Source organism: Pagrus pagrus (genome assembly GCF_965226575.1).
Source record: "Pagrus pagrus genome assembly, chromosome: 17".
NCBI classification, from domain to species: Eukaryota; Metazoa; Chordata; class Actinopteri; order Spariformes; family Sparidae; genus Pagrus; species Pagrus pagrus.
Window position 1 is genome coordinate 8,020,345 of NC_140201.1, and position 23,342 is coordinate 8,043,686.

Consider the following 23,342-nt stretch of genomic DNA (forward strand, 5'->3'; position numbering starts at 1 on the left):
AAGCAAGAGTGGGTGGTGCTTGCTGATTATCATACTATGTGCCGCCTGTCATATGTTGACAGAGAAACAAAAGAACTGGTCTTTCCTCAGTAATGAAATTGTTTGCGTAGCGAGCCATCGCGCGCTGCATCTAAAGTGGGGAACGCTTCGTTCAGATAATTCATCTTCTGTTCTCTATGGTGATCAATACGTGATGAAATATGTGTCAGGATCATTTTCACCGCGGCCCATTTGGATTGAGTTAGAAAGAAGTTCTGAGGTCCGTTTAATTGAGAGACTCGGAGAGGGGAGGAGGAGGGGAGCTCAGATTAAGAGCGTCTCCATCCGTTAGTCTCGTGTCGATACAGACTTGTCAGTCAATCCATATCTGTATTGATCTATTGTCAGTCCCCAGTGTACCAGCCCAGACACTAGCTCAATGCCACACACACACACACACACACACACACACACACACATTCAGACAGAGAAACGTACTCAGTGTTAGTCCATACATGGAGTGCGATGAAGTTGTCTGCTCCGACGCGTCTCATTTCTTAAAAGACTTATTTCATTATTGCAAAGTTCCTCCTTATGAGAGAATTCGGTGTATTCCTACCTTGACCTTTGCCTGCACAGTCCAACTTTGTGTAAAAAAAAATAGAGATGCAGGAGAGTACAGACATTTCTGATATCCTTGAGAAAACTCCTCAGGCTACTGTGTTTATATTGAATGAGACTGGAGACCCCAAACTCATCTCTCTTCTTCCTCTCCCTTTTGATTCCTCCCCTTGCTCCCTATTTGTAGCACCATCACTGATCAGTGAGCTGCGAGCAGAGAAGATCGAGCAGAAGAGCATAACCTTGGTGTGGAGGGAGCCCTCGTACCCGAACAGCAGCCGCACTGAATATGAAGTCAAATACTATGAGAAGGTAAGACCCACTGCTACATCACAACCTGTCCACATCAGTGCTTTTCACTTCTGTACATGTTATTTTTATCATGGATCAAGTTTCCTTAATTGACTGACTTCTGCCCTCCATGCTCAGATTATAAATAATGATTAATAGGGATCCAAACAGCATTTTATACCCCCCACAAACAATCTATGTAATTTTTATATAACAAACTTTTATATTGTTTTGCAGAAACATTGAGCCACTTTGGACAGCCCAGCTCTAGCCCATTTTTCTCTACTTACTGTTCACCATAACTAATAAATTGAAGTAAACTTTAATTCTTTAAATTTGTTGTTGTCTAAATTGTCTAAGAATTCAGCACATATATCGATGAAATCAATAAAGGAAAATAAAAGTTAAAGGACTATTCTAATTCAATTTTTTGGATATTGTTTCTTTGGTATTAGAACCCAAATGATACTGGGCATACGCACCGAGAACTTACAGTCCAGAAACACCAAAGATATGCTGATAGTTTTGTCTACCAGATAGTTTTAAGTTTGTTTACCAGCAAGCTATAACTTAGCTAGACTGCATAGATTTAGCATTAGCTGCTTCATAGCGTTAGCGTTGGGTACAATACAGTCTGGATTAGTTAGCTGAGGCTATCCACTCAAGACAGTAGGCCTATTTCGCTACATTAGCTGTAGCAATTTGCATTAGTATTAACATTACTTCACATTAGCTAGCTTAAACCACACCATCATAATAGATTTCATACGCGTCGTTACTTTAGCTTTGACCTCAGACTTTGTTTAACTCTACTGTATGTTAACGCTTGTTGACATTAGCGGATTCCATTTCTAAGCTAATGTTAGCTCGTGCTGCACACTGTTGACATTGTACGAGAGCTGAAGTGAGGCATGGCACTCGAATGTCACATCCTTTGGATTTTCCTGGAAAAACTGTTGTCTTGAACTTGAACATACGGTTCAAAATCCATGGCATTTTAGTGCATTTTCAAGAGCCAATTATTTTGAACCCTGAGTCCATATTGGCCACATTTTCTCATGCTTTTATGGTTATGCTTCTGTAACCGCTGTAATTTCATCGGCCCTATCCCTCCCATTTAACATAACACTTAGTCAGATTGTGGCCGCCCCGTCAACACTCATAGTCTTCACAGTAAATCTGTCATGCATGTTAACCACAGCTGTCACGCTTACGCCTCTCCGTTTTCATACGCTACATTTTCTGGCAAGGCCAGGTCTTTGTATTTGGCTGTGTCACACTCTCACCCATTTTCACACCTCCTCCTCTTCTCTATGCTTCACCATATTTAATAAAGCCCTCGCTCCTCGCCGCTATACTCCGACATCTTTAGGGAAAAAAAGAGGGGAAGATTTAGAGCGGTGATGGGAAAGGAAAGAATTGGGCGGTATTTATATGTGATTTACGCATTTTGAAAGAATAAGATGCCTGCGTGATAACCGAGGGAAAGAAAAGGTTACAGAGTGTATTACGGGAAAATGACTCGGTGGATAGATGCTCGTAAGAGCACAGTAATAGGAAAAAGCTGAACGTAGGTGCTTTGTGAGAAGAGCATAGGGAGGCGGATGAATGGAGGGATTGCAAGGGATGAATGGAGGATAACTGAGATTGAGACAGGGACATTGTTGACAGGCCATGAAATGAAAGACCGACTACACTGCAGCAAAGAGCCTATTAAAGCATAAAATATGGCTCTGTCAGTGAAGGGACTTTTTCTTCCATCTTTTTTTATTATCAACTTGCAGCATTACAGTATTGGCCCACAGTGCGCTTATGATATTTCCAAAATCACTTAATTATCATTTGATATGACTATAATGTATGAGGTATCAATTTAATATGGATCATAACAAGTAACACATTGTTGACGACAATAATGGCTCCCACTGGTGATGACTAACAATGAAAAATCACTGTTTATTCATACATTGAAATTACAAAGTGCCATCTCTGACTCTGTTGTTATTTTTCTCCCACTCATCTTTTCTGAGAACTTCTCCTCCCCGTCCCTCTCCACCCTCCTCTGTTCCCTTCACCATGTCACATACTATATTAGCTCACTCCACAGGAGTCACTCATTATACAGTAGCTGCCATCCCCAGTTAATCTCTCTTTATTTCACTCTGCCTGCGTCCCCTCCTCTGACTCTCTGCTTTCTTTATCCCCTTTTCGAACAATGCTCTTCTTGGACGTACATTAAAAAGCAATAACGATCATGCATGCCATTCCGAATCCTCATTACACTCACGTCTGCCTGCTCTACCTCATTTTACCCCTGCACGTAAATCAGACTGATCGCCAAAGCTCTCGTACACATCATCCCCGCTCGCAGTAATCTTATTGACGTGCAGGGGCATGACGCGCAAAGACACAATAAGGACTGCTAGTCGAAGCGAGGCGGAGATGGGACACGGATTGCACCGAACGGGCCTAAAACAAACATATCAGACAACAAGCGGAGCAATTATGTTAATGTGTGTCACCCACTCGCTGCCCTCATTGTGCCCACTTTTGCAAGGTGTGAGTCATTTTCACAGAGAGAAACAAATGAGCACCATCTTCTGTTTGTGCTCTAAAGACCTCTCTAATGAACAGAGTCAGTCGTCTGTAACTGTCTGGATCTTTATCATCAGTTATTTCAGAGTCATACTCAAACATTGGTTAGCTTCCTTTTTTGCGTTGATACGGTTGGTGGGTGTAGTTTGGTCGAGAGAAAATAGTTCCTCCGTGAAACTGCTCACAACAAGATCTATGGATGATCTTTAGGAACCAGATCGTGAGTTTTTTAAATGTCTTCCGTTGGCGCTTTGAGCACCACAAGCGTGCCATGTAGTTTTATTATAGCGTGGCGAAGACAGACTGCAACTCGCGCTAAAACAATCTCGATGGATAAATAGCGCCCCAGTTAAGAGGGGTTCTTTGGGGTGAATATTCCCTTTAAAGAAGACCGAACTTTGAAAACTTTTTTTAAAACTTTGCCTGACTTTCCGGAACACTGTGCCACTCTCTGTCGATAAATGAAACATTACCAAAGACCTTGACTTGGTTACAAAATTGTCTCGCGCATCCCTCAGCGTTACAAACTGTGCCTTGGAAATGAACAAGGCGCCTCACAAAAATGCATTGCACCTACTCGTCTCACTCCTTCCTCCCTTTGCCCTCCTGCCTCTCTGGCTTTGTTTCCTCCGTCTCTCACTTTCGCTCTCTGTCTCCGCAGGAACAAAAGGATCAGAGTTATTCTACTGTGAAGACTGCCGCCACACGGATCAGTGTCAACAACCTCAAACCTGGCACCACATACGTCTTCCTCATCCGCCCTTTCTCCACGCCGGCCCCCTCCTCACCCCTGTCCTCCTCCCCTCTCTCCTCTTCCTCCTCCTCCTCTTCTTCCTCCGCCTCCTCGTCTTCCTCCACTTCTTCCTCCTCTTCTTCATCGTCCTCCTCTTCCTCCTCTCCGCCACCCATCGACTACGGAGCGTACAGCGCTCCCCTGGAGCTGCAGACACTTGGCGAGTGTGAGTACCCGTTTTACGCCTCCTCCCCTCTTCTCCTCACTTTCTCTTCACTCCTTTCTCTCAGCGCCGGCAGGCAGATTGGGATAGGGGGTTTGTGTAGGCACCTGGCCAGCCCACACAATGAGGCGTGCTGCTAGAGTGAGAGAGACAGAGAAGGGGATGTGACTGTGTCTGAGATTATGTGTGAAGATTTGAGATTTTACCAGTAAGCTGTGAAATGGTTCCTCTTTGTGAAAGTTGATACCGCGTCCCTTGTGCCACCTCAGGGTCTGGTCGGGGCTGTGTGTGTTTCATGCCTTGTACTCCTCACAAATCCTTTGTTTTCAACCTTTTTATTCTTCCAGGACAGGGATTTGTTGTGCTTTCGTAGTCTTACACCATTTATACAGTTGAACTCACCTGAGAGCTGCCCCGCACAACCACCATCTTCCACAGTTGGCATAAGACCAGCTTTACTCGACAGATTATTTATTTATTTCCAAGTGCTTCTTTGTTTTCGCTTTAGGGTGAGAGGTCATATAGTAGTTGCACAAACTTTTTGGGACGATGCATATTCAGTTAGCTTCGTTTGCCTTGGGCGGGATCGAGTGTCAAACGAGTGATGACCCGAGATCTCACAAGGCAGCAACACAGCCGCCTCTTGCAGCCGTGTACGCACCACAGAAATGCAAAAATATTTTAAACAGGAGGAGCAATACATTATAATCAAGATTATGACATGTATCTGTCAAGTGAATAATGCATTAGGGAAGTATAACTAGTTGTAGGTTCATGGAAAGAAAGCAGTAAGAGTCGGAAGGTCAGCTGCAATATCGAGGGGGAAGACTCTCCAGTCTTTGACACATTATAATGAATGTTCTTTGGCAAGTGTTAACAATGGTAATGATGATAAGTAAAGACTAGTGCACGCTCTGCTGTGTCCCAGGACTGTAAGAAAGTCTAGAGATCTGATGAGGTTCAAATTTAAATCCTGACCTCAGAAACAGCAGCCGGCAAAACAATTGTTTCCTTTAATAATTCCACAACTTTGAGCCTCAACTTTTCAATCTGCGTAGACGATGTGAAGGAATGAAGAGGGTTCAGGAGACTCGGGTGTCTCTGACTGGAGTATTTATTGAAGTTCGATCGAGGAGAATAGGCGTAAGAATCACAAGTGAGAACACTGTGTCGGGCCAGAACGATTATTGAGGCCACTACTCTTCACTCATCCGTTCATATATATGACTTCTTATTGGGTGTTGGAGTCTTATAAAGACACAATGCTTACCTTACTTATCTGAGGCTGAAAATAGTCTGAAGCCAAGTACATTACAGTATATCTATTGGCCTTGGCTGCCCTGAACGCTACGGCAGTGTTATCAGGACAGCTGCCGTGTCCTAAGCAGTCATCCTCAGTAAAGTCAGAGATGAGGTAGCTCTGAAAGAAACTGTGACATCTTAAATCTCCCTCACAATCAAAATGGGGAAGGATTTGATTAGGAAATTGAGATCAAGTTGAGATCGTACACAGTTACAATCATAATAATCACACTTACGTGCACTTACAATAATCAATCATGAGAGGGTAAAGTAGTATAAAGCCTTCTGTGGAAGCTGCATGTGGCACTCAGTGGCGATGTTGCATTGTGGGTATTGTAGGCGCCATGTTTTGAAAAGAAGTCTCCTGGTCTTGTACCGCACTCCAGTAACACAGCTGGACTGTTTATGGACTGTTTAAAAACACATAATCAAAATCGACGCACATTTTTCTTCCTTTTCAAAACCTGCCGCCTACATTACCCACAATGCAACTTAGCCTCTGAGTGGCATCACTGGAGGCAGTTTATCAGATGACATGCAGCTTCCTCTGGAGCCACAAAAGACTTGGAACTACTTCTTTCACATAGTAGTAGCATAGTAGTACTCCCCAAGACCTGTAAACACACTTTAATGTGAGAAGTGGGTTAAGTTACCCTTTAATGAGTGACTGTTGTAAGTGTGTGCAATCTCAACTCTGTAGTAGTAGTAGCACTGAGGTAGAGGTAGTTCGATCAAAAAGAGCATCTGTGAAGGAATTTGAGAAGTCTTTAAATCGGTTAGAAAAATAAAAAAAAAGAGATTCAACAAGCAGCCTCCACCTGCTGATGAACGACTCGTAACGTGATTTAAAGCACCGGAACAGCTGCAGGTGGACATTAAGATGAGACTGTCTGGTCAATAACTGTAGTTCTGGTTTACTACTCCCATCAGTTTTAATGCAGCAGGTACTAAAAGTATGTTGTGCGTCACCGAAACACATGGTGTCGTTTTATTTAGTGAAGCAGGATGGAAGTAAACAGCGTTATATAGAAGGGTCAAGTGGAATATTAATAATGTAGAGGAGGGCGTGGGTTTTCTAAAATAGCCTCCACTCTAACCAGCTTCCTATGAAATTAATTCAGCCTTTAAGGTCATCACCGTATTATTATTTCTCATCTCCTGTTCTTGTTCACACTTAATATAAAGTAATTGAGTATATGTGCGCTGCATGCCGGCGTGTTAAATTGTGTTGTTATGGGGAGATGACGAGCCTGTGGTTCTTCAGCCCGGCTAATTGTCACACACACGGTTCAGGTGACGTGTGCGTTTTTGTTCGTATGTGTAATGAGTGTTTTGTCATTTTCCAGTGGCGTTGGCGTCCAGCGAGCAGAGTCCGGTGGTGATCATCATCGTTGTGTCCGTGGCCGCCCTGATCATGCTCCTCTCCATGGGCGTCGGGCTGCTAATCTGGAGGAGGTAGATATGCAAACACAGACACGCATGAAATCAATCAAGTCACCATCCACCATCCACTTCCTGCGACTCATTCTAAGATTTTAATAGCCTTAGCGTGTTACACAAACACACGCCGACATGCACATGTGTGCAAACACTCAATCGCAAAGTCAATCACGTACTCGTTCAACTGTCGCACACTACTCCATCATAATCCAGATTACAGTAATCCAGCGATAGGAGGAGTCCCTGTGTGAAAGGAACGTTCAGTGACGGAGGGTGAATGACTCGAGTGACACCATAACCAGCGACACTCATCTCTTAATATGCGACATAAAGACGACAGTTTGATAATGCCGCTGTCTGTGTCACAAGCTGGCGGGGTCAAAACCTTCTTTGATCATTTTTTTGGCGAGGAGTTCATAGTTCTTTGCTAACTAATTAGCTTTCACAGAGCGGAGAGGGAATTGTGGAACGGCAAAAAGATGAGAGGGAGGTTTAAGCTGTGTCACTTACTTGCATAACAATTGACACATGGCGCACTCAGGCCAGTAGTTTAAAAAGAGGTCAGAACTCTTCTGTGATCTTTCTAATAAGAGTGGACAGCCCAAATGTATTATTTCCTCCTAGAGACAACTGAAGCATTTAATTTAAAGGAAGTGGTCGGAGTTGAAAGCGAATATAGTGACCTAATTTTTCAGCCGCAGCTCAAAATATTCAATCAAGCTACTTTCAATTGGGAGAGTTTTGTGGCGGCACGAGGAGACCGTTCAGACGGCAGCAATCAGTGTGAGAAGCCTTATTTCTTTAATTCAAAATTATAGTGGCAGCCGAGAACACTTGAGCCCAAATACTGGGTGGATTTTACAACTTAAGTGCTGGAATTGCGATAACCATCATAAAATTAGGCAAGTGGCTGAAAAAAAAACTGTAAAGCAGGATGTTTTCAAAGATAAGATAACCCAAAAATTAAAATTCAGGCGTTTACTCAGTCCAGCGCCGATGGAAAGTCAGGTGAAGTTTCGTAGTCTACAAAGCTGAAGTAGATGGGGAAAAACAGTGAAATAAAATCAAATTAAATATAAAATATCAATAATGAAACAATGTTGTTGGAATGACTATTTCTTTACCATACTTTTCACAAAATGACAGTGAGATCTTCGATAATATCATCAGTAATATAGATATAATGACTAAGTGGATAAAGTCATGTCTGTTAAACTCTGTTAACTCTGTTAAACGACAGATAGTCTCATATCACATTAATGATATAATATCGATACATAGCATCATAGTTGCATCATTATGTGGCATTTAAAGGAGCACTATGTAGTTCTGGGAAAGACATTTTAATCAGAAGAGAAAGAGAATTGTTTTTTTCTGCCTAAACAAACTAAATAAACAAACTCTCTTGTTTTCCTGACTGAATAAACAAACTGAATAAACAAACTGACCTGAAAGGACAACACAATCTCATACTGTTTACTTGTTTACTCGTACTTGTTTATATTCGGCGGACCCTGCCACCTTTCTAGCTTCACACAGTGTTCTGCGGACCTTATTTTCCTCTGAGAACAGCTCGTTTATTCAGTTGCGGGAAAGATACATTTTTATGAGTTTGTATTATTACTTCATTAACATTGTAAATATTACAGTTTTGAGTTTGAATTTATTCCCCAAATCTACATTATGCCCCGGGGGCTTTGTTTTACTTTAGTCAATCAACCAACTACTCAATACATTCCTAGGGTCAATTCAGCGCCGTTATTGTCTTCCCAGGCGTTGTAATGCACAGTTATTGTCTTGTTTATTGCACACTACAGTATATCTCGGCATGCTATATGATCATGTTTAATTCAGTTGAGCGGATAGAGCGAGGGGAAGATGGGTGGAGGGGATATAGTGAATTTCTGCTTTCCGTTCCAACCGCTTTGCTCTTTGACTCCTGTCCAATTCTATATTCTGCCAGCTCGCCTCACACACACCCACACGAAAAACGCACACACTTGCGCAATTTACACTTCACACTCCATCACGCATGTGAGCACATGAGCAAAGGGAGCACATATCGACTCCCACACAGTTACAAACATGGCCAGAAAACTATTGTGTGCGTGTTTTGTTTTTTTTTTGTTGCATTTCATTTGGCTGGCATTCAATTGACATCTATCCGGGGAGATTTTCTGATACATTGTGGGCGCATTTGTTTGCATAGTTTGTGTGCAGTCTCTCATTCTTTGCTCCGCGCACACAAACGCAAATCTGCATCGGCGCCACTTCTCAGCCTCGCAAAGTACCTTTCCACCTTTTTCCTCCTACCTGTCTAAAGAGGGGATTGTGATATAGAAACCACCAGACCGATTCGAAATACGCAACAAAACACTGCAATGATGGAGTCAACCGGGTGTAGAAATGGCTTCTATTCACTCAGAGCAGCTCCATACAAAATGCCGCTGTCACTCAAACATCCATAAAGGGATATATGGGGAAAAGACCTAATCGCAGACTCACATGTACGGTCCACAGCTATGTGAAGGCAACATCAGTGCAGCGGAAAAACACAGAATATGCAAAAATGTGCTCACTCTCAGTACACAAGTGTTTAAATACATTGTTGCTTTGAGGGAAAGGCAGCATCATCCCTGGTGCACGGCACATTACTGAATAATAATGCTTATCTTTCTCTCCTTTATTCCCATCGCTGCATTCATTGCAAGTGGTCTCCATTGTTCATCGCTGCTGGACCATTAACTTGCTCTTCATGTTTTGCATAGAGACAAAGAGCGAATGGCTTGATGCCTCAATTACCATGCTCTTGTGTTTGCAAAGTGAGCCAGCTCCCGGCTACGGCTGGAGGCTCTCCGTTACATCGATCCGCCTGATCACACAGACACATGCAAATGAGTCCCAGTGCACACACACGGAGGCACGGGCGCAGGCGGTCACACGCACTTCAGGTGCACATTCACATATATGGAAATGCACTTACTCGATATCAGGTACGGATCAGAAGCTGCTCTGTCCCTTTAGTCCAAAACACACCAGCAGCTTACTTGTATTAGTGCGTACTCCACTGTGCAGCACTGCCCTCAGGCTACCATTCTGACTTCTCATCTTGTTCGGTGATGTGTCATTTTTTTGGGTCGTATATTTGTAACAGCAAACTAGGCGAGGGGTGTTGAAGGATCAGTTCACCTTGAAACTTCACTTGACATCCCATCGGTATGGGGGTGAGAAGATAATGACTGAATTGGAAGTTTTGGCCGAACTGTTCCTTTAACAACGTCCAGACCTTTAAAGGGCACTAGCATTTTAAAGATGATATTAAAACACATGGTGGACCATAACTACTGAGATTGACTCTTCAGGTTAAAAGTCAAGTGATATAACCCAGACCCAAAGCATCCAGTGCAGTTTCTCATAATCATTTTTTATTGTGTGATGTCCTTCATATTATGTTTTTGTCTTGTTGAAGTACCGTGTCCTGCTCTTCTGGTGCTACAGGTGTCCAATAATGGCTGTCTTACTGCTTCAGTCTCTTTTAATCGTTCTCTGCCAGGGTCTTCAGCAATACCAACATGCTTAAACTTACTACAAATGGGCAACTGTCTCCTTTCACATCTCTGATATAATTATGTTTTTTCTGTTTTTATGCCTCCGCGTGGATGATAGCCACAGTCTGTCCGTCCATCCGTCCGCCTGTTCGTCCGCTGGACCCATTCTTGCGAGCACAATATCTCAAAAAGACCCAATTCTAGTGTTTCACGTACGACGTCACAAATGCGCCGGAAAACAGGGAAAATAAAATCAGCATGAAGGCAAGTGACGATGTTATGGTTACGGTTACTTTTCAATATCTTTTACTCCAGTCTCTCTTTCAAACTCAACACCGACTGAAGGGCGTCCTTCGCTTCAACGTGTATCATAGCACTGTGCTGGAAAAGGGCTGTAAGTTAGCACGTCAAGACACCGAAGACAACAGCCAGATGTTAGTGGGTGTTGGTGGGTATTTTGTCCAGAGTGAAATAGACAAATGATGTATGTGAATAAGAATAATGTGAAGAATTATGGAGGAAAACACATACACACACTCCCACATGCAGCCCGTTGGTGCCTGACAGAGTTTGATGGAACCAGAGTTCCAGAACTTTACCCAAACATCCTCCGAGAAGCCCAGGCTCGACCGGTCAGCGCGGGGATTGTTTCCCCTTCGCCGGCCACACCAGCGTGCATGTGTGTCCCTTGTGGTTGAGTGTGTGTGTGTGTGTGTGTGTGTGTGTGTGTGTGAGATAGAGTAACAAGTTATCAGAAGCAGAAGATGGAAGGGCGATCAAGAAGAAAGGAGGAATTAAAGCAGAGGGTCATTTCATAGGGCCACTGAGTCTTGGCGACACAGCGACAAAAAGCGGAATCCGAAGGGTGAAAGAGGGCGAGGGAGGGACGGGCAGGCCAGGAGAAAAGGTCTCGAGCCCTGTAGTGGAGTTTCCTGCCTGTCTTGTACAGATCAGTGCTCTCGTGTCTCAGAAAGCCCCCCTACCATCAGACACAGACATCCTGCATTTTATATGTGAAAGTCGTCCGTCCAAAGGACGCCGTACCCGTTTTGGAAATATGTTTTCATAAATTATTAATATATATCTAAGTATAAACTTGTTAATTATTCTTAACCCAAATTCAAAAACTGTTTTTTTTAACCACATAAACCAGTCCTACCGATGCTTAAAAAGATTGATGGTGGATAAAAGTTAAAAGTAGATTTTTGACATCCCCAAATTCTCCATGTATTTTGCCCTACATAAGTCCCTGCTGGCCTCAATTCACTCTGCTTCACTGTACCTGTCAGCTAGGATTCTATTCCGGCTCTCTCACCTATTATTCATATTATTTCCATAACCGCACTTTATTTTTGAGGAGAATTCAGGTATGGAGAGGAGAGAGCGGGCGGTGAATAGGCTTCATTTACATGGCATTCGTTCCCTTTTCCCTTTTTTTTCCTTCTTCTTTTTTTGCTTTAATGTTCTCTCCTGAAAACACCATTGTGTGGGCTGCACGTATAATCACCTCGAAATGAGAGAAATTTGAATTTGCCATCCATATGCATATAAGTATAGGGTGAGGTTAGTGGCAATTTTGTCATCTGAAACCATGATGGCTCGTGAGGACAACATGTTGAAGCTTTAGATTACAGTTACATGTTTTTAGGTGGTTTCTTTTACTGAGTTAGGATTGTATAAACCAGTCAGTTCTGTACACTAACCTTAACCAACCATCCCTTTCAAAATAGGTCCCTTTGGAAAGATCCATTACACCGTATCTCTTTAATTTGTCTCTGTTTATTCCCCAGTGCTGTTGCCCAAGCTGTGTGCCTTAGATAGCATTTTGGCCAACGAGGTGCAGCTAAGAAAACCGTCAGTTATCAAACAGTATAATTAAAAAGTATGCACTTAGAAGCTTGGTACACATCGAGTAAATCAGGCAAATTTGACCGACATGACCCAAATTCTTGAAAAAAAAAAGACAGTTTAAGGCACAAGGCTGGTAATATTCTATATTCTTACCTCCACCAAAGAGCTAATGTTTTGTCTTGTGTCCGTGTGTCCGTTTGTTGGTTGGTTGGGTGGGTTGTCAGCAGGAATACACAGATTTCCACAAAATTCAGATAAAGGGATGAATCCAGGATTTTTTTTCTTACTTCCTTTAACACTGTGACACAGGGTGATTTTTGCTAATTTCTCAGAAAACAATGCATGGAGTCTTGATGAAAGAAATCAGGCAAATGTAGGTGACTGGTATCTATGACCTTGGCAGAGTTATGCACTCTACTGAGTGCCATTCTAGTTATTATTCATGTCATTTCCAATGAAAAACCCAAAGCTTGATATAGCTCTGTGCCATGAGCTCCACTGTTCAGCAAAAACTATTAAAAACACATCATTGCTCTGGATGACAAGTTAAACTACTATCCAGCTGTTTTAGGAAATGATTGAGCCTTTATTAAAAATGAAAGCATATTTTGTGACCTGTTTTTAAAGATTTAAATCATCTTCAATTGGACGTCTTCATTAGACTGAGTGCCACAGACAGGATGGGGAAATAGGACGTTGATGAGAGACGGACTAACAAATTGTCGGTTTTGGTCGTTCTATGTGATTTGTTGACAAAAACACACACATAGAACAAAAAATATAGAAAGTAATATTTTTATTTTAGTGAATTTACCCTTAAATCTTAAAGGACCAGTCTGGAGGAGCACATTGGCTGCGAAAAATCCAAGAAGCCCTCCCGCTAGCTATTGTTTGGATTTTCCCATTTTGGCTACTGTAGAAACGAGGCGGTGCAATATGGCAGACTCCGCTGAGGAGGACCTGCTCCCTCTGTAGATAAAAGGCTCAATCTGAGGTAACAAAAACCCAACAGTTCTTAGAGTCAGGTGATTATACACTAATGGAAACTATTTATGAATATGTTATTCCTAAACCCTACACACTGGACCTATACGTTTGGTTTTCAGCAGTTACCTTTGCTCAGTAAAAAATCTGAAAATGACAAAGACTGAACCTTAAGATTGAAAACTCTTGCCAAAATTAACATTTGATGAGGCTGAGCTGACAGTGACGGAGTTTGGCCAGAGTCTTCAGTGTTTTGGCATCCGCATGTTTCTCTCTGCCATCTGGTTCTTCTGAAGTGTGAAATTTAAAAACGGGTCCAAAATTTCTCGCAAAAAGGCATAAAATTGGAACCAGATCTGGGAGGGTTGAAAAGACTTTTAGGATATATTTTCAAAATAGAGAATATATGTTTTCATAGTAATGATCATTTTATCATTTTTCCATGTTTTTTTTCTTTTTTTTTGGCCGCATCCACCATTTTCCAATAATTAGAATTGGGAGAATCGATTCATCAATCCAAAGTTGTATTGACTGACCGTCTTTTAAAGTAATGAAAAGAGCCGGAGAATTGACATTGGCCCTCCCCCCCTCCCATCCCTCCCCCTTCCCTCCCCTCCCCTCCTTGTTTTTTTCCCAGCAGCGTCTGCTCGAGCTCCTCCAATGTAACTCCTGCTAGCGTGGTGCTGCTCTCGACCTCCTTCTCCACTCTTCCTCCTCCTCCTCCTCTTCTCTCTCCTCTTCCTCCCTTCACACAGCTGATGCCCAGGTACACTGGCATGTCTGCACTCCTCCCCCTCCTCCCTACTAATCTTTTTTTTTTTTTTATCCCAAACCTCTTTCTCCTCCCTTCATTCCCCTCCCAGCCGTCCCATCATCTCTTCTTGCTCCCTCTGCGCTTCTTTTCCGTCTGTTTCTAGCTTTCTTCGTACCAAGAGACTGATAATAAGCCAAAAAAATTCTCCCTTTCCTTCCCTTTTTTGTCAAGCTGTTTGGCCCAGTTCCCTCGGTACTGTATCTGAGACGAACTTAAAAATGTGATGGAGACTGTTACCGTTGAATTATACCCAAAAAAGAACTACTCTGCATCTGCTATTTCATTTTCGTCACATCTGTGACATTTCGAGAGAAGTAATGGAAATGGAATCAAGTCACTCAGCTTCATGCAGCCTTGCCAATTATTCTTATTCTTCCTGATTTCCTTTCTTCACACACACTTCCGCTTGCTGTTATGCTGCTCTTCCACCATTGTCTTGCTTCCTTCATATTTAGCATCCTTCTCTCTTAACTTCTTTCTCTGCCCCTGACTGTCTTCTTGATGGGCTATACTAGGTGCCTTTTCAACTATTTCTCCTTCCTTACATACCCTTCTGCCCAAATTACCCTCTTTTACCCGCAACCTCCTTATTTTCTTGTCACTTCCTCTCCGAACTTCCTTGCATTTCTTCTTGATGATTTATCCACCTGCTTTGCCCTCGCCCCCGTGTCACGTTCCCCGTTACCTCTTTCCCCCCTCTCAGGTATCGTGCATCTTGTTTCCCCTGGTACCGTCATGCCCTTCGTCCTCATCTCCCTCCCGTTTTCCCCACTTCCTCCCTTTACCGCTGCGCTCCCTTATCTATTAATTCTTGTCTCTTCTCCCCTGTCTGGTATCTCCTGCCCTGAGGATCTGTGCTGCATGTGTCTGCTGGTGTGTTTTGACAGACAGGGTCCTGACCTTGTCTCAGACCCCGCTGCTACACGGGCTGAGGGATGTGTCAGCCTCACCCTGGATCAAATCTTCCCGGCGCAAACACTCACAGGGACATGCACATGCAAAATAAATCCCACAATCCTATAAACACATGCACGCACACTCGCAGTTTTCTGCGCACACACTCGTGCATAACCCTATATGACGGGTCCGTCAGCCTCTCCGTGAACTCTGTGAGCACCGGTCTCTGTGAGGACCGGTTCTGTGCGAAGTGCTGATGTGTTCTGACGTTCACATTAACACACTCGGCGAAACACACAAATGCACCTCAGTGACATCAGTCCTCAAGTTTTGACTTCAACACGTTGCAATCAAAAGTTCTAAGGACAGACTCGAGTGCTTCCAACAGGACTCTGCGAGGCTGTGGTTGGTGGACCTTGGACTCTACGCGGGTCCGTCGAGGACATGCTCATACTCATACTGCAGAAAATTTAGCAGATTTTAAAATCAAATGTATTTTTCTTTTCATGACCGGAAGAATGCCTCACTGAAGTTGTAAACACTGACACCAGCTTCGATACGAGGGGGAGGCAGCGTAATGCGTGGGCCCCTTGGACCGGAGTGTGTGTGTGTGTGTGTGTGACAGAGAGTGTGTGCACATACAAAGGGAGGGCTTAACTGACTGGGAGTGAAAGATTATTTACTGAAGCAATGGCCCAAAAAACTTAGAGCTCTTTAATGCTATTACGGCAGGTGAGAACATATTTTTCTTCGGTTCGTTACGAGACAATGGCGGGACAAATTAGACCATGGCTGGCTGCCACAGTCGAGGTAATTAATGGGAAACGGTGGACTCCCTGATAACACTAACCTGTTGATTTGATGCCTGCAGATGTAAACTCATGCGCAAATAAACTTGACAATAGGGCAACACCATATGGTCAAAGAAATCATATTGCAATTATTTTTGACAGATCTTTAGATTGCAAGATTCATGATTAGCGGGAATCAGCATTTCTGTATCACACTTTTCATTTTCGCTTGAAAGAACGAATTAAAATCATGATTTTGCAACGTCTCTCAGGGTTTGTACCATTCAAATCAGGTTTTCAGAACAAGATTTGTGGGCCAGGGCATCTCAGCAACACTACAGCAATTCATCATGATGACGTTTTCTTTTAACCTTCATGAAAAATGGGATTTATATGTAGATGAATTGAATTGTGCGGGCCTACTCCACACTCCTGTGAATAGTCCTCCAGACTGTAGCTGGAGGAACACCCCAAAGTATTTACAGTCTTACATTTCCGTACATATTCGTGATATATTCAGAATATATTTTATCAGCACCCAGTTTGCGAGAGTAACCTCTGATGTGCTGCAGATTTTAACATCAAAACAAACCCCCACTCCCCTTTACTGCACAGTATCCCCCTTGTCTTGTTTTTCATCCCTCGCTCTAATCCAAGCAAGCATGGCGCTGCCCCTCCAGAATGTCTGTTCATCACTTGTTAATCTCTCACTTACAGTATATGTGTGTGTGTGTGTGTTTGTGTGGACTGTGTGCGTGTGAGCCTAAAGAGCCAAGTTTTTCCTCTATAAGCCGAAAAGCCATCAGCACTCAGATCATAGAGAGCTCTCTCCTCCTTAGGCCCCCTGTGGTAGCAGAGGATGAGAGATAACCGTGTGTACAATTGCCCATGTGTGTGTATAAGTGTTCAACTTTTTATATAAAAACTCCATCGGGGTGAAACAACAATACTAGTGTATCAATTCCAGGGCCTATCGGTGAATGTCTGTGCCTCGCTCAGTCAAATCAGGCAGGATTTCCACTTACTCAGCCTCAGATCTTTGAGCTGCCGTCGCATCAGGGGTCTTTCTGAATGCCTCTCCGTATCCTTCCCATCTCCACTATCAATACTCTTGTCTTCGCTTTCTCTCATTTCACAGTTATTGCACATTCCATATAATCTGTTGCAAGATAAACAGCGCCCGATTCTTGTATTTGTTTGTGTCTGACAACCGGGATAAAAACTGTCTGATGGCTGTCTTTGTTTCTCTTTTCAGACAATGCGGCTACAGCAAAGCTTCTCAAGAGGGAGACGAAGAGCTATACTTCCAGTGTAAGTGACAGCCGTGATCGCTCTATTATATTGCAGATGTGTGTGTGTGTGTGTGTATGTTAACTCTGGGTGTTCAAACTTTGGGGACAAGGGGAGGAAACTCTCCCATTACATGTGCTGGAATGCATGTGAATACACACACAGGCGCCTGCATTACCGATGACTTTTGAGGCATTGGCGCCACAGCAGCATTAATTCTTAATTCTGAGTGCATGCTTAGCCAACTCTGAGCACACTGACACACTCCATTAGGTGGTGTGTGCGGCTGAGTTTGATGGGGAGAGATTGAAATCAGGAGGAGGGGAAAGATAAAGAGCTGGAAACCGGAGGGGGGGTTGGTGAAAGCTGTGGAACGAGGCACGCAGGCGGGCAGAAAGCAGCGGCAGCAGCAGCTGAGCTCCCAAAACGGACGTTTAATGTTGTTGTTGTATGTGATGTCGTACAAGGTTGTAAATGCTGCTTTTTTTAAACTGCGCTTGCGACGCTCTCAATAGGCTTTTTGTTTGACAGTGACAGAATGGAAGTAGTTTGACATATCTCTTCCCCCGTTTGTGTGTAAGTCTGCGTGCCAGTGCCTCGCTAATGTGGTGGATGTGTGTGTGCGTGCTCGTTTGCGTTGTTTAATCTCCCAGCATGCTGAGCCCCTCTGGAGAGGTTTGGAGCACTATGCCTGATGAATAATGAGCCGAAGCCATGCGGCTGGGAATTAAATCTGCCCAAACAAAGACATGCCAACAGCTGACAAGCACGCAATACACACAGAAACGCGCGCACACACACACACACAAAAACACACATTTTTGGCCCGCTTCTCCAACACACACACACCTTTTTTTTCTCAGTTGAACACGGACACTCCAACACGCACACACAGACACAAAGACATGTTTTTTGTGCTCATTATCCAACACACACACTCTCTCCTGAGTCCACTTCATGTTTCGTGACTGTGGACTCGGTACAGCTTGCTCTCGCAGTGCTGCAGGTCCGCCTCGCCCAAAAAAAACTCAAGTGTTCGAGGTAGCGAGTGTCACGAAAGCCTGATTTAAAAAAAAAAATCACCCTGCCCATCTGTTCACCCGCAAGACTCTTAAAACACACTTCACTACCAAAGTTTAGCACGGAAGGACGGGAGAGGCAGCGAGAATGAGTGAATAAATGAGCACATGTGTGATAAAGCAGAGGAAGAAGGAGGGAGAGGGGAGTGTAAATGAGCGAGTGAAGAGGCTCGCTAAGAGGGATGGAGTTTGAAGAGGTGAGTTGGCAGAGATGGAGAGACTCATCATAAGTGACACTGCTCAGAACATTAGCCTCATGTCAGTGTGTGTGACCTAGAAACATGTAAAGGAGGGGGGGGGTAGGAGATGGAGGAAATCTGCCATCTCCATTAGTGAACCGGTTTTTAGATATCATCCAGAGTTTGATTGCATGCATGAGAGGGAAGGTGTCTCGGGAAATGAGTGGAGAAAGATAACAAGACGCGTAATGAAAAGTTTGTGGCCTTTGGTTTCAAGTGAAAAATGTTTGGGGCCGGGAAGCTAACCCGGCGGTCCATGGAAGATTATGCAGCCGAGTGTGAACATGCTGTTTCCCCTCAATCGCTCGTGGCAGTGACACAGTTAACCCTGAAACTAATCAGCCTCGGAGCCAATGAAGCGCGTATCTGCGCGTGTCATATGTGTGTGAGCAGCCATTTGCAGCCTATACAAGGAATATGAGCATCTCCTTGTGTGTGTGTGTGTGCCGCACAGCTGGTTTTGAGCTACAGAAGTGTGTCTGAAAACCCTATTTGACAGGAAAGAGCCTTCGATCCTCCACTCAGCCCTGGCCTTGAATAGAAAAGGTTTCGTTTGCTTCATAATTGGACTTTTGGCTTTATTTGTCGATTTGTGTGTGGGTACACAAACATGTCTGGGAGTGTGTTCGTCCACACTAGCGAGCCTGTGTGTGCGTCGGATCAATAAGCCGTTATGAGGCAGCCAGTATAGGATCCCTCAGGTCGATCCGGAGCTGTAATCACATTTCAGAGCTTCAGCCAGGATTTTGGGAAATCTCCCAGGCCTTTTCCTGGAAGATTAGCCTTAACATGCAGTAACAAGGGTCAGAGGTCATCTAATTGAGAGCTATAGCCCATTGATTAATGGTTATTGGCTTTCTTATGGCTAGTTTATTTGCCAGTTGTTAGTGTTAAGCATAAGCAGTTGTTACAGAAAACAAGAGGCCTCATTGAGAGATCAGGTAGCGCTTTTGTTTTGTTGAGTACAGTCAAACAGCGGGGGTCAATATCAGCAGCAGTTTTAAATGTCAGCTGAAATTTCCGAATGTTGTATCTCATTAGTGTTGCAGAGGCAATTTTGTAGCGGTGCTTAAAAGAAATTAGCCGGGGTAGTCGTCAATAAGACTGGAAAAGGCAACATTAAATAATTCATCTAGTTTGAATTTCTGTTTTAAAGGGTAACTCCACCAAAAGTACACATTAAAGTGTGTTTACAGGTCTTGGGGAGAACTACTGCATGTGTGAAAAAAAGCATTTTTTGGCTCCAGAGAAAACGTTGTGTAATCTGATAATTTGCCTCCAGTGATGTCACACAGTGCCATTTTCTGTGATTAGTTGCTACATCTTCCCTTGGTTAGGTTTTGAACTGAGTAGGCTTATTAGTTAACAGTGTGAGTCAGGAACAGAGGGTGTATTTTGCAGCCAGCGGCCATGTTAATCTGTAGTTTCCCCAGTAAACACACCAACTTATTCAGCTGTTAATGTGTAAAATTTAGTGGAGTTCCCGTTTAACTTTTATTAAATGCTGTTGTTGCATTAAAAACTAACAATGCATCACTTTTAATCTCAGTAGGCTATTTATCAAGTGTCACATTGTGGATAGAGGACATACAGCGATGTTATTTTGGGAGATTTTTCTGCTGATGTACCTAAGCTGTCATTCTTTTTGGGAGGTACCACGCAGTACCCAAACTCTAAAACTCACACCAAAGCAGCGAGCCAACTCCAAGTACTGTTGCACTTTGAGGTTTATCCGCCTCAGCATTTTACTGTCTGTTATGTCCTGTCCCAGTTTCTGACTGAGGATTATATTACGTTTGTGCGTGATATTTTGCATATGTGTGTGTGTGTTAATGAGATAACATTCTGAAGCAAGCAGAGAAGACAAAAAGCCCTCGTGGAAGAGCGCTGTGATCTGTTTAAAGCCATGCAGAGGAAACACAAAGTCAGATTTGAGAACTCGGAGCCTTTGATCTCGTTTTTTTCCCTTCCTCTGCCTCTGGAGTTCGCAAGGTCAAAACAACCAAAAACGGAGAATTAGAGCTACGAATGCAAGAACAGGAGCAGCTTGTATCTTATTAATTAAAAGAAAATCATACTAAAAGCTATTTGGAAAGAGTTTATAATTTTTTGTCATCACTGGCTAAACATGAGTAACTGAGATATTTACAGTATTCTTACAGTTAATGGGGTTTGAGAGCAGAAAATGTTTTCTGCCATCTCAAAAATCAATGGCAGAGCTCAAGTATTGATTCGAGTCTCTGGATCAAAGAGTAAGAGTCCTTCCCAGACACAACATTTTGGTCTAATGTTGAACAATCATACAGAGAGAAAGTCTTTGTCCAAGGAGGCAGAGACACCAATTTCTCCTCTGACTGTAGCACAAAATGATGCAGACATGAGAAATATTTTGCTTTGTGCTGTGAGAGAAAGAGGAGCACCACCAGGGCCACAGACTCTACACTAAATAAACAGTTGGCTAGCTATCAGTATTTACTTGCTCATACACAGTCTAATGGTTTTTGAATCTAAGACTAGCTTCTTTTATCTATTTTGTGCCTCATGTGGGCACTTTGCTGCTGGCACTCCAGACTTTTATCCTTTTTATGCGTTTCTTTTTCGCAGAAATGCATGCCGACCATAAATGATGTGTTGCTGTCCTGTTGATTTTATGTTCTGTGGAAAGTCTTGTCTCAGCAGCACACTCTGAAATTCATTTTTTTTCAAAAATTCAGTGTGTCTTATATTGTGCATTTTTCTTTTCAGTTAAAATCCCAACACGGAGGACCTACATCGACCCAGAGACCTGTGAGGACCTGCTGCAGGCCGTGCACGCCTTTGCCAAGGAGTTGGACAACTCAAGCATCAAAATAGAGCGAATTGTGCACACAGGTATGTGACTTGACGTGGGAAGAAAGCACAATTGTTGCACTTTAGTCCATAGAAAGGGGTACTTCAAGGGGTGTAACAGTACACAGAAGTCATGTTCGGTACAAGTTCAGTTCAACCGGGGAAAAAAACCTGAGATAGTTGGAAGAGACTGTTGGAAATGCCTAGGTACTTCTGCACTTTAGTATTTGAAGTAGCAAAGGCACTGATATCCTGACTTTAAGACTTTAGTTTGGTTCAAGTTGTTAAAACACTACATTTTTAATTTCCCAGAATGCAATGCAATATCGTCTTTTGTTATGCTGCAATCGATTGCAATTAGGAAGTCCGATATTTCAGACTTCCAATCTAAATGTCATCAGTTTGTTGCGGGCGTCTATGTTCGGAGACTTGCCCTAAAAATTGTAGAGCAAGTCTCTGAACTTCACAAGCATCTGCTGAAGACCTGATTAGCACACTTTAAAAGAGACTGGGGGAGTAGGCTGGGACCGAGCGCTTACATAGACTCCAGTCAGGTACAAATCAATTGCATCAATTTTACCAGGCCAAATTGTGCTCCTTGTGACAAGTAAAAGGGTCTGTGTGTTAAATTGATGGAGGGCCCTTTTAAATTTAAAGCTGGATATGAGCAGCACATTGGGTATAGACAGATTATAAGTATAAGTATGGAGCATACACAGCAGAAATGATGACACTCTTTTGTACCAGACGGTAAGCGAAGCAAAAGATTTCTTAACCTTGCTATCATCCGGATTCCTACAGCATTATGAAACAAGAAAAGATGAAACACGGTATGAACAAAGGCAGCAAACAGAGCAGGGGCCATGAACAGTGGCAATAATCTTGAGGCAACACAAGGTATTTTTGCACCTTGCCTCAACCTGGCTTGATACAAATTGAAGAATCCAGTTCAATCAGCCTGGCATCGTACAGATCTTTGCCAAAATCAAACCTGGCTGTTTTCTGGCTGTAATATTTGCCTTGTCTCTACTTGATGTTCCTCCGTTTCACCTGCACCCTGCACCCTGCTCCATCTTTGATGTTTCTTTGATCCTTTTGTATTTCATGTTCCTCCCGTTCTCCCCTCAGCAGTGTCTGTTCATTTGCGTCATCTCTCTTTTCTATGTTTGCATTCCTCCATCTGATTCTTCACCAACCTTTCCCCCCCCACCTGTCTACACCTGATTCGTTCCTTCTTTTCATCCGAGCAAACACATATTACTCATCATCAGTCTGACGTGTAACACTTTGCCCTTTTCTTTCTCCGCTCCCCCTGGTTGCTGATCGATCAGCGGGGATCATGAGCTCTGTTTGCCTGTCTCCCCCTACAGGCGACTTCGGGGAGGTGTGTCGCGGCTGCCTGAAGCTGCCCAGTAAGAGAGAGCTGCCCGTGGCCATAAAGACATTAAGGGCCGGCTGCTCGGACAAACAGCGCCGGTCCTTCCTCAGCGAGGCCGGTATCCTGGGGCAGTTCGACCACTCCAACATCATCCGGCTGGAGGGGGTCATCACCACCGGTAAGGAGGATGGGAGGGAGATGAAGCAGAAAGCAGACGGTGAAAAGCGAAAAGCTCCGGGGAAAACATGGGGAAAACAAAAGGAGAGCGGGTGAAGATGAAAGGAAGCTTAGAGGATGGGGGGACGCCTAGGGTTTAGGAGGATCCAAGGAGGAATGGGACAATCTGACCACCTCCAGTGTCACAAAAGGGGTTTATCACCTCCGTTCCCAAAGAGGAAAGGATGGGAAAAGGAAGCAGAATGGGATGAACTTGGGAACTGGAGGTAGACCATTCCAAT

At 43.5% G+C, this 23,342-nt stretch overlaps 1 protein-coding gene across 2 annotated transcripts in view; it reads left to right on the plus strand.

Moving 5' to 3' along the window:
* Positions 1 to 23,342, plus strand: part of epha10 (EPH receptor A10) — a 164,943-nt gene that overhangs the window by 128,646 nt on the left and 12,955 nt on the right. Inside the window, exons 6-12 of one of the 2 annotated variants that reach the window (XM_084379205.1) lie at positions 788 to 912; positions 4,148 to 4,445; positions 7,091 to 7,199; positions 14,208 to 14,333; positions 17,325 to 17,380; positions 21,423 to 21,548; positions 22,877 to 23,062. In XM_084379205.1, the coding sequence (XP_084235331.1) occupies positions 788 to 912; positions 4,148 to 4,445; positions 7,091 to 7,199; positions 14,208 to 14,333; positions 17,325 to 17,380; positions 21,423 to 21,548; positions 22,877 to 23,062 (1,026 nt within the window). The remainder of the gene's footprint in view (positions 1 to 787; positions 913 to 4,147; positions 4,446 to 7,090; positions 7,200 to 14,207; positions 14,334 to 17,324; positions 17,381 to 21,422; positions 21,549 to 22,876; positions 23,063 to 23,342) is intronic. The other variant, XM_084379206.1, reaches the window with a different exon arrangement.